At 37.9% G+C, this 11,773-nt stretch overlaps 2 protein-coding genes across 3 annotated transcripts; one reads left to right on the plus strand and one right to left on the minus strand.

Annotated features, from left to right (window-relative positions):
- Positions 1-186: 186 nt before the first annotated feature.
- On the minus strand, positions 187-3,577 carry firl (firelighter). 2 transcript variants are annotated; one of them, XM_070211398.1, is made up of 6 exons: positions 3,474-3,577; positions 1,974-2,101; positions 1,230-1,383; positions 1,001-1,155; positions 581-941; positions 187-523 (listed from the first exon to the last, which is right to left on the minus strand). In XM_070211398.1, exons 2-6 carry the CDS (start codon positions 1,994-1,996, stop codon positions 260-262), a joined length of 957 nt encoding a protein of 318 aa, XP_070067499.1. In that variant the 5' UTR covers positions 1,997-2,101; positions 3,474-3,577; the 3' UTR covers positions 187-259. The 2 variants fall into 2 exon arrangements, with proteins under 2 accessions (XP_070067499.1, XP_017011923.2); XM_017156434.3 differs by having other exon boundaries at positions 3,406-3,569.
- Positions 3,578-7,272: 3,695 nt separating this feature from the next.
- On the plus strand, positions 7,273-9,218 carry LOC108067434 (uncharacterized). Its single transcript, XM_044395177.2, has 2 exons — positions 7,273-7,475; positions 8,286-9,218. Exon 2 carries the CDS (start codon positions 8,312-8,314, stop codon positions 9,101-9,103), a length of 792 nt encoding a protein of 263 aa, XP_044251112.1. The 5' UTR covers positions 7,273-7,475; positions 8,286-8,311; the 3' UTR covers positions 9,104-9,218.
- Positions 9,219-11,773: the final 2,555 nt, after the last annotated feature.

The raw sequence follows: 11,773 nt of genomic DNA on the forward strand, positions 1-11,773 counted from the left end.
AATTTACCAATTGAAAATTGAGTTTTTAACCACTAGAAGATAGGTTAATTAAATATAAAAATAAATTGCTTATAAATCATAACTTTTAAAAACAAGCAAAAAACCAATTATGGAAGAATTATACAGCAATTTTAGATTATTTGTAATCCCATTAATATTAAAAAGATGGTTGTTTTATTTTAATACATACTCCAATAGTAAGTTTATTGTACTGCAACATATTGTAACTTCATTTACGATCTACTATATCAAATATAACCTAAATTAAATCCGACTCCACGCCGCTGTCGATAAAGTCCTTGAGCATCAGGCCACAATGATCCGGCAGGAGTCGCGTCCAGTTGTTGATGTGCAGCAGGCAGCTGGGAATGGTTACCTCCATAAGGTCGGAGCGATGGGCCTCCACGATCCTTCTGGCCACCTGCTTGGGATCGAGCAGGCCCAAGATCGAGGGGAACTTCACCTTGGGATGCTTGCAGAGACCAGTGTTGGTCATATAGGGGAAGATGGTGGTGGTCTTAATCTAAAAAAAGGCTTACATTAATTTCTTTATTATTAAGGTGTGAATTTGGTGTCCTACCAAATCCCTGTAAGGTCCCTCTCGCAGCTCTGCATGCAGTGCCTCCATCAGACCACGAACTGCGAATTTGGTGGCGCAATAGGGTACCAGGTTAGAGATTCCCACCAATCCCGCAATAGAAGAAAGGCAGATGATGTGGCCGCGATTCTTCTCCTGCATGTGGGACAAAAAGGTCTGGATGGTCCAAAACTGCGAAAATACATTCACATCGAAGACCCTCTGAATTTCCTCGGCCGATTGCTGGAGGATCGGGTGGGTGGGCATTATTCCGACATTATTAACCAGCACCGATACGTGTCCAACCTCCGCCTTAACCCGATCCGCCAGTGCCATAACTTCATCGCGCTTGGAAACATCGCAACTGGAAAAATAAATAAAATCATGACTATTTTGATTATATTTAATTACAGTTTCTGATACCTGTAGCTGTGAACTTCGCCTAGATTGAGCCTTTTGGCTTTTTGGACCGTTTGTAGGTTGTTTTTCTCATCGATGTCCACACAAACCACAGTGCTACCCAATGAAGCATAATGAAGGGCCAGCTCTCGGCCTATTCCATGTCCAGTTCCTGTTATCTTTGGATTTCAAAAATATTACATTTCATTTAATTTAAAATTTTTTACAAAATTTGATTAAAAAAAGTTTTTACCAGGACTATCTCCCCGCTGACATCCTTTTGATTTTTGGGCAAGAAAGCCTGTACCAGGGTAACAAACAACTCCAGAAGGATTCGCACAAAGAGCACCAGAAACTGCAGGACATCCTGGAGGACATCAAAGATGCGCTTTGAAGCAGGTGTCGTGCTGAATTAAAGAACAAATATAGCGTACAATCGAACTGACATTTTGCAACAATTAGTCGCGTTTACTGCTCACTTCGAGTTGGCAAATATTTGAACAAAGTTGAGGCTCGGCAAACCCCGAAATGATTTAATTTATCTATTTGTATGCGCCCGCTGCATGTGCAATGTTCAAACGGTCGGACAGAAGGCGATCGGCGGACTTTGCCAAGACCCCATAATATAGTACAACATAAGATTGTGGAAAATGTTGAGACTGCCTCGAGTATTGACACTGGGTCTTGGCCCCCTTTTTGGATACTCGAGGGTCCAAGCAAACGACAGTGAAGGTTCGCTTGGTTGGAAAATAAAATTATAAAAAATCCCGGATATAAGTAAATATTTAAAAAAAATTTGGAATTAATTAAAATTGGAATTTTTCTATTTCGTTTTTAAATATATTTAATATATGTGATAGTTAATTCAATTGAGGCACAAACGAAATTAAAAGAAGTAAACAATAAATTTTAAGATGTCCGCAAAATAATGCTTTACAGTATGATGTGTCAGTACTTCATCTCTCTGGGATATAAAGCGATAAGCGTTTGCACTTACTGGATAATTTCTCGTTCTATCATTATGCGTAATGGGTACTATCGGGTATATGTATGGTTTCTCTGGTTTCCGAAATCCGGCGCCCTTTGACAGCGTTAATCAAGCAGAACGAAGTGCGATTCCAAAGCCTGTAATGAAAAAAAATGATTTTGAGTCACGGATTGTTTGACTGACTCGTCGCTCTTCCGCATTTGCGGGTTTCCTTTTCACAACTTTTGGCTTTTGAGCTTGGCGAGGAGTCGGTTTTCTTCATTTTTATTATTTTTATTTTCCTCGATTTTACAACCGGCTGGCCAAGAGCGAGCGACGTGGGCGAGCGAGGAGGAGGTGGAGCGGCCAGCGGCAGTGCAACATTTCCACTTTCGTTTTCGATTCGGCTGCCACTAAATGGAAAATTACGTGCACTCCAATGTGGCACACAGAAAAGAGACAAATGTATACGAAGAAAACAGGATGCAGGGGAGTAGAAATGGGGATCACAAAATGTATAAGTTGGAATTTAATTTTAATTTTAAATAATAATAAATTGTATAAAAATAACTGATAGCTCTATTTTGTGTTGCATAAAAAAATCCCTATACCATTATTTTGATATTAAATTGTATTTATATAATTTAAAGGTTCAAAGCTAAACCCTATGAAAATTTTACGTAAAATAAGAACGTAATACTGATTGAGAAATATTCTAAAATCCCCCTTTATTTATTTCTGCATACTACACTGCCCTGATGAATGGGGCTCGATGCCAAAAAGTGCAAGTCTCTTGTGCTCTTGTGGCAGTTCTCTTCTCTTTGGCCAGTTGCAGCTCATGGCTCTTTTATTTTCTTGCAATGGGGAAGCCAAATGTTTGTTGCAACAACCGAAAGACATAACCATAAAATGCAACGAGGGTCTCTATAAAACTTTTCCTGGCTTTTCGGTTGCCTAATCACGAAGGTATCTATATAATTACTCTTTTGCTTTCTTTACTACTTGCATACTGAACTAGTTAAAACGTAATTGTACATAATTAAGAAGGGTGTTATAGGCAATGCTTTTAACATTGATTTATCAAAAGCAACGGAAGAAGCTGGAATTACTAAAAATTGCTTATTTAATTTTTATGATCTCAGATTTTCAGATGATTTATCAGTATATATCAATTAAATAAAGAAGATTGTATAATGGCAAGCTTCAAGACTTAACATTGATAGCTTAATGATTGAATGTTACTAATAGATATAATATCTAAAAGTCATTATTCTTAATGAATCTGACTAGCTATCTTATCATTGTTTTCAGTAAACAGGTGTGTCCATTTAGTTAATGGTTGATTTAATCGATTGGATTACTGTGTAATATCCTGTTATTAAACAACTAGTTTTGCAGTTTTTGGTGTACATTTTTGTTAATCTATTTGCAATATCTAATTTCACTTTCACAAATTACACACTTCACACTGTATTAAGATGTTAAATGTTAATAACTCGAAATCGCCGAAACAATATTAAATGTATTTACACAATACGAGAATTTCCAATGGATCGTTATAGTTGAGTGTGGAGAAGATCCGAACCCAAGTCGAGACGGGAATGACCGATAGGTCTCGCTGCTCGGCGCCAAATGATTCCAGTTTCAGGCCTTCCAAAGCGACGAAGCCTACGTTCGAATCGGGAAGAGTGGAGGCCCCAAAAGAGAGGGTTTAAGAGAGCGGTTGGGCTGGAAGAGACATGGAACGCGATCCTTGGAGGCCACCACAAGCTGACAAATAATATTCACATTTTTTCACTCTTCCAGACAACAAAAAAACCAACCACAGGCGACCTTCAACGGGGTCCAGACGAAAACAAAAGACCAGGAAGCAAAAACTTGGCTTTAACCAACTTGGCTAAGCATGATTTACAGTTTTCATGTTTTGTTTTTACCTATTTTCGAGATGAGTAAGCTTAAGTTCGCCACCAAGTTCAAGTTCAGTGTTCATAAAGAAATGAAAAGAGAGCAAGGGAGCGTCATCTGGATAAAGCTCTTATCCAGTTTTGTCCTTGGATAATGATCAGAATATATGTAAGTATGTATGTGAATGTTTTTAAAACGAAATTCACTTTTACTCGAATGCATTTCATGTTTTGCTTGGTTTCTCTTACCCGCTTATCGCCAAGAAGGAGGGTAAATTGTTATCATGCAAAATAAGTAAAATATAAAAGGAGAACTGGCTCTACATTTCATGCAGTAAAATCTTTAGGTTGGTATAGAACGGTTTAAAAAATGTATAAATTCTGAAAATTAAGACTTAATATACTTGGTTTTTTTTTTTGTATAATATATTTAATATATCTTTGTTTCTTGGGTATCGCATAGTCGTTTCATTAGACCATATACCTTTTTCTTGTTTTATTATCTGATTGAGAGAAGGTCATCGAAGGGCCCTCCCCGCATTTGCCGTTCAATTTTATGCGATCGACGACCCGTTCACATAATTGGTGTCAATTTCGAGTGCAACAACAACTGGAGCAGAGCAACAAAAACAATAGCAACAACAAAGGCAGTAGCAATTGCACTTTTAAAATTATTTAACATAGAAATTATTACTATGTTGTTAACTTGTTGTAATAGTTGAATTTGTTTAATTGTTTATAATATTGTATAATTATCTAAATTATTCAAATATTTATTTAAGAATGACTATATTAAATGCTAGCTCCCCCGTTAGAATAGAAAACAAACGCGACATTAACGCTCAGCCTGTCACTCAAGTAATCATCGTAGTGAACACAAATCAAAGTAAACAAAGAATTTCTGCCTATTATGTACTTCCCCCTCCCACGCGCCTTTATTAATGGGTGGGGTTATTAGTCGGCAGCCAGCTTGTTGCTTAATGTTTAGTCTTTAGGGTTCCAATCCACCCTGCTCCGCCATTCATCCACCTTGATTTTCTGGCTTCATTTGACTTATCGATGTGGCGTGCATTAACAATCAATATGACATGTCAGGCACCTGAATAAGTTAGGGAATAAGTTTGGAATCGAAGAGTCAAAAAGGGTGGAAGGCTTATGGAATTGACCAGGTATATGTATGTATGTATATGGGCACTTCCAAAATGTCGCTCGGGACATTTGCACACCTTTAAAGTTGAAAAAAAATTGTAGAACAATGGATTTTAATTTTAATTATGGGCTTTTCTTTTCACTCTTCCCAAGCTCTATTTTTGGTAAAAATCTTGATTTTGTACCACTTTTAGTTTTTAAGATATCGGTAAAAAACTGCCGTATTCGCTCGGGACAAAAATAGAAGTGGATTTCGGGGAAGTTCATACAACACCAGAAATTAGCGAATTCTGATGGAATATTTGAATGCGATTTTTTTTAGAATGTTGTTCAAACATGTCGCTGTGAAATGCTTTTGGTTTCACTCAAAAATTCTTTGCCGTTTTTTTTTTATGCAGTTTCAACCACATTCGCTCGGGACATGTCGCTCGGGACATGTCGCTCGGGACAGTTTTTCCGACTGTTTTGTAAAGCGGATTTCTTTACCTCTATCTCTCAATTGCTGGATGTTTTGCTTTTAACTTAATAGTTTAGTATGTGAATGAAGCATTCAGTACAGAAAAATGTCACATACTAGCATTCCTATAGGATAAATTAACAATAGAAGACAGGTCAAAAAAAAAACAAAAAAATAGCCAAAAACTGATTTTTGCGTATATTGGTGGGGTTTGTCATAAAAATAATCAAACTATACTCCAAATTTGTAATTAAGCTCAGTATCCAACTAATTAGAAACTAATATTGGGGCAAAATCATGTGGAAATATGTTTTATTCAAGTTTCAAGGTTTTTGGCTTGGTGGACTTTTTTTTGGAAGTGCCCATATCTGATCTGATCTTGTCGAAAATAGTCACTAATGCGCCATGCGTACAATTGTTACTTGAGCCATACATCAAGTGCTATACGTGAAAATATGCAAATTGAGATATAATTATTGGAATATAGCTCAAAAAGCATGATGAAGCACTTTCTTTTTCAGAAATAAATATTAAAATCGATTTTTGGCTTAATTAGATATTATAAACAGTACTAACTAAAATCAAAGCATAAAATGTGAACAAACAAAAACAGAAAACTTTTTAACCTTGACATTGGACAGCAGATATTGTTATGTACACATATTCCATTAACGGAACAAGTTCTTTATTGGAATATTTATAAACATTGCACTTGGTATGTTTTGCTAATTGTCAACCATCAATCCGTCTGTTCGTCCTTCCATTAACATGCAAAACAAAAAGTGAAAGTTTATGATGGGGCGGTAACCGAAGCAGAAATACTCTATTCCAAAATAGAGGGCTTTATTTGGTTATCAGAATTTTTAAAATTATAAAAACTATATATAGTTGTTACCAAATTTTTGTTATTAATTGAAAAATCTTCTTAAGTTCTTTCTTGATTTAAATATGTTTGTTTACACAGAAAATATTACTACATAAATTCATGTTTTGATGATGGTTAATGCATGCAAGACACAACATTCCATTTAAAGCGAACTTAAATAAGAACAAGAAAGGAAGCTACCTTCGGCCAGCCGAAGCTTATAGATTCAGCGTTTCTATTTTTGAAATTTGTTTTTAAAGAGTCAAGAATTAAAACGCCTACTTCCTTCAAAGTAACAATGAATTTTCTTATATATCTTTGAATATTCCTATGGGAGCCTTAAAATATAGTGGTCCGATTCGGCTCGCTCCGACATATGTACTACCTGCAATAGAAAGAAGACTTTCGGGAAAGTTTCATCGCGATATCTTTAAAACTGAGAGACTAGTTCGCATAGAAACGGACAGACGGACCGACGGACAGACGGACAGACGGACAGACGGACAGACGGACATGGCTAGATCGACTCGTCTAGTGATGCTGATCAAGAATATATATACTTTATGTGGTCGGAAACGTCGCCTTCACTGCGTTGCAAACATCTGACTGAAATTATAATACCCTCTACAAGGGTATAAAAATATGTTATTGAACATTATATTTAGCTTAAATAAATTTTTTAAGTTTTGACAACAATTTATTAGAAATCAAAGTTGGTTGATAATAAAAATACGTGTTTGCATATAATTCAATTTTAACAAATAATAGTTTAGACTTCTATAATGTAAAAGTGTATATAACAGCAATAGATCTTAAATTTTAGTGCTCATAATTCCTTGCCTAAGGATGTGTTACGAAATAGACAGAAAATCAGGGTGTTTAAAATTACTTTGTAATCGTTATATTATCCTTTGTTTTGTTATTTATACTAGTGGGCTGCAACTAGTCTAATTAATCGACAATTCGAAACTGCCTCACAATTTTGGAAGGGTATTTAATTGGCCACGCATGTGGCTGTGCTGCATTCAGCGGCGGCCTGAAAGGCGGCTTCAGTTGCCGTTGGTGAGCCGAGCGGCAAACAACGCCCAATTGAGAGCGGAAAGGAAGCCGGAAACCGGAAGCAAGAAGAAGACCGCGAACGGGGGGAGCGTGGAAATGTGAGTGTCTCCTTGCCTGCATTTTGTTTTCTTCCCCTTTGGTGTGTGTGTGTGTGTCTGTGTTAGTGCGGTGAGCTCGTGATTTGTTTACCTGTCAAAATAATAAATATAACTTTTGTTTTCGTGGGGCATAAAATACGGCCAGTTGTTGCTGTTGTTGTTGTTGGCATTGGTAGCGGATTCGAGAAACAAGCCAGCGAAGGACTCTCGACGCCTGTCTGCCGCTTCCTTGCTTCCTCCATTTCTTGGCCAAGTGCAGTGTCAAAAGTCAAGCGAAGGATAATGTGCCTGTCCGACAAGAAAAATGCCAGCCAACTCCATGTAACTGGTATCCAGACCCAAATCTAAACTTGGCCCCCTTAAAACACAAGTGAGAAATATGTAATGGATATGAAACATGGTTAGGTACCCCAATTTCTGAAAGGAAATATATTAAAAATTCTTTTCAATACAGCATTTTAAGGCTCTAAATGGATTACTAAAATACACCATTTTACATTCTTTGTATTGTTTGTATAAAAATAGTGTACTTAGAATTAAATCACAAATTCCAAGTACCTGTTACAACTAAATAAAAACAACACAGAAAAATATTTAAAACACAAACGTTATTATTCAATTAAAAATTTTAATTTTACTTTAATATTCAGATATTGAAAGATTTTTAATCCATGCAGTTAAATCACACAAAATCAATTTGTTAGAGGCCTGAAAGTATGCAACCATTTTCACTCGTCTCTCTCTCCTTTATTTTGCTGTCAAAATCTAGACAATTTTAAAATTTCTTACCTCCATTTCAATCCCTAACAGGTCTGCTTGCATAAAATTCCGCCAGGATGTTCATGCACCATCGCCTTCATGGACTAATCTTCGCTAGGATTTTCTCGCTGCAGCGCAGCCTCATGAAGGGACCACAAGACAGGACTTCCCCATTGGTCTGGAAGCAATCTCATCCTGACCAGACCGTCGGAACATGCCGCAAATCGAGTCTATTGGCGGAGCAGCGGGAGCAGTCGAATCCTTTTGGCAAGGATTACCGCATCTACCAGCAGAACGTCGACTTAGATGCCTTTTTTGGCGAGGAGCCCAAGTACGAGAAGGTGTCGGATGTCTGCCTGCTAAATGACCACTTTATCCTGGTAAAGATGCCGCCACCAGATCCTTCCCCGCCTCCTCTAAAGTCCAAGCTTCCTCGGTGTTTCAAATGTAATCGTGGTAGTCGTGTTTCTCCCATTCGGGAGGAAGCGGATGAGGAACCCTCTCCCTGGTCATCGCGCGATCAAAACGAGATCGAGGTCTTCGATTCCAGTACCAGGCTAACTAATAAGCCAACTCCCGTGATAGTGGAGCAGCCACATCCCACGCTGCAGCTGGAGGCGATCCAATCCGTGGCTCCGGGGCAGCTGAAGGTGCCGCCCATAAGTCGGGGACCACTCCACTGGTTCCTCTGGCCCTTCCGACGGCGTCTGGACACCAGGAGCCAGTCGAAACTTCCACTGGCCGCCGTCCATAAGACCTACTTTGTGCGGTGGAGCAAGCCGCCGGATACACTTTGGCATGGATTCGGAGTGGACACGGTAGAGGTGCAGAAATCCGAGCTTCGACGTTGCCGTTCGGCAGTTTTCTGAACTATCCGCTAACGATTTTGTATATATTTTTTACGCTTACTATCTTAAGGGTCCATTACTTGAAGGAAATCAAGGGTTTCAATAAAAGTTTTAAAATAACTTATGCAAAAATATTTTTTCTTTTTTATCGTACTAATTTTAATCAAGCCTTCGCTTTAGATAAATATTATGATTGATAAATATTTTAAAAAATTTTAAGATCCTTAAGACAAAATTTCATTCATTTAAATTCAATTTTGTAAACTATTTTTCTCTAGAGTTTAATGATAGCTCACCGTAAATTTACTTACCTAAATATTTCTCAACTCGAGCCCTCATGGGCACATGTCAAACTCCAATTTCCGCATGCAAAATTAGTGGCTGCCGCGCCAACTTCAGTTTGCCACAAAGTGTGTGGAGCCTCGACTCTAGGAAACTCCGCGGAACTGCAAAATAATACAAAGAAGTCAAGAAACAAAATACGAAGCAAGTAAATTGCTGGGCCAATGCAGATAAAGCCAGGCGGTCGAGGAATAAAAAGCGGAGTTTAACTCCTTTTTCAATGGAATTTGCACGCGTCCGTGAAGCCTGAAAGTCTGAGGGGTCTGGGGCCTGAGGGGCTTGGATTCGGTTAGGTGGGACTTGGGCTGTTGCTTCATTAGCTTTGGGGCCTGAAAATGTCGGGCAATGTCGTTCGTTACTCCCGCCACGGCCGATAGGTGGCGCTGCCGCAGGAGTCCCACAACTAATTACGAGGCAGCCCGCCAAAGCCCCGGCCATAAAAACAAGTTCATGATAAAATGCCCAACAACAACGGACTGGGAGGTGGAAGAGGTGGCGAGCTGCCATAGACTGCAAGCACCCTGCGCCACCATATACATAATAATAAAATAAAATTAAAACCGTCACGCCAGGCGTCAGTGGAAGTCCCCAGTACCAGCAGCGTACCTGGCCAACAATCGCGGCACAAAACAAAGCCATCGAAACCCCAAGCGAACCGAGTCCACAAGGAGCTACCTCTGAAGCTGGGACCCGGCACCCATGTCCACCTCCATGTCCAGGCCAGGTCGAGAGCGGATCGGGCCAGCGGGTCACAGTAATGAACCATTAATATGCCAGTTCCCCCCGAAAAACGAGGCGATAAGAACACCGCGCTTTTCCTAAAATATTTTAAGAATATTTTAAGAATCTTAAAATATTTTAAGAAACTTATAAATGTCCTAAAATGTTTTACGGGGGTTTTTGTTGAATAGATTAGAGTAACATTTATGTTATAACAGGATTAAAATTCTTTAAAACAATCGATTATGCCAAAAATAAGTTATTATATTGATTAACTTTAAAAATGTTTATTATTAATTAAATTGATATGACTTTTCAGTTTTAATCTCGAATTAAAATGATGCTTTGTAAAAAAAGTTATAAAATATGAATATTTTTAAGAGAAACACCTTTTTCCCTCAGTGCATAAAATAGAGTACTCCATTGTTTTTTACCGCTTCCACCAAAAGGGCGACCTGTGCTTATCATTAATAATAATGTCGGCATGAGGCGAGCGCATTACCATTTGGCCAAATGCTCAATTGGATGGCTTGTATTGTACATGAAATTGGCTTTGAGCTATTGTGTGTAAGCAAGCCATTGTGTGTTGGGGGCTGTGGAGGCACCTGTTCAGGTCGGATGGTAAATGCAACAATCTGGGATCGAGTTTATAGATAGTATCTAGCAGTAACTATCTATAAGAAAGTGAGAGTTCTTCGTATTTAAAAACCATTTATGATCTTGTAAGCCAGACTACATAGGCTATGCTGGTACAGATTAAAAAGCCATAAACATCACACAGAGAAAAAAAAACAAGAACATTGCACTCAAATCAAGAACATTCGTTCTTAAAAACCGGGTAAGCACAAATGTTCTCATTTCGAGTTGAATGTTCTCAATATCAGAACGAAATGGTGTTAGCTAAAAATCCGACATTAAGTTCACTTCGTTCTATTTTCAAGTTGATTTTGTTCTTAATTCAAGAACATTTTTAAATCAAATGGATACAAATATAAGTTCATTTGTTCTATTTTCAGCACTTTTTGCTCTCAGTTCTATAGCATTTTGAGTTTGATTTTAAGAGTAATTTATAAGTAATATTAAAAAGGTAGTTGTCCATTACACCTTATAAAGGTGGGCGTTGCACTTGACTTCCAGCTAGTGTGGAAGTTCATTAAAGACTTAAGCCAGAAAAAAAGTCTTAAAGTCTCAGAATCTGAATTGGGCTCGGTTCATGAAGGGCTAGAACCAGTTGGGAATTATATATAAGACGAAAAGGGCAGATCTAATGGTAAAGTCGTATTGGAGCAAAGTAAAATGGTCTAGTGCCTTCTAGGCGTCAAACGAAAACATCCTAACGCGTTCTAGGAAATCCAAAAAAATTAGAGAATAGAGTTTTGAATCATTTTAAGTTGAAATGCAACTTAATTTTTGTTCTTTCTTTAGTCTTTTTCGTTCTCAAACTAAGAACATTTTCAGATATTGTGGTTTTTGAGAACCAAATCGATTTGATTTAAGAACCATGTGCTAAAATAATAACGATTCGTTCTTATTTCAAGAACATTTTAAGCTCAACTAGATTTTAAGAACCAATTCAACTTAATTCAAGCACATTTAGAACATTTTAAACTTGAAAAAGGGGTTTCTATT

This window comes from Drosophila takahashii, chromosome 2L (genome assembly GCF_030179915.1).
Source record: "Drosophila takahashii strain IR98-3 E-12201 chromosome 2L, DtakHiC1v2, whole genome shotgun sequence".
Lineage (NCBI taxonomy): Eukaryota > Metazoa > Arthropoda > Insecta > Diptera > Drosophilidae > Drosophila > Drosophila takahashii.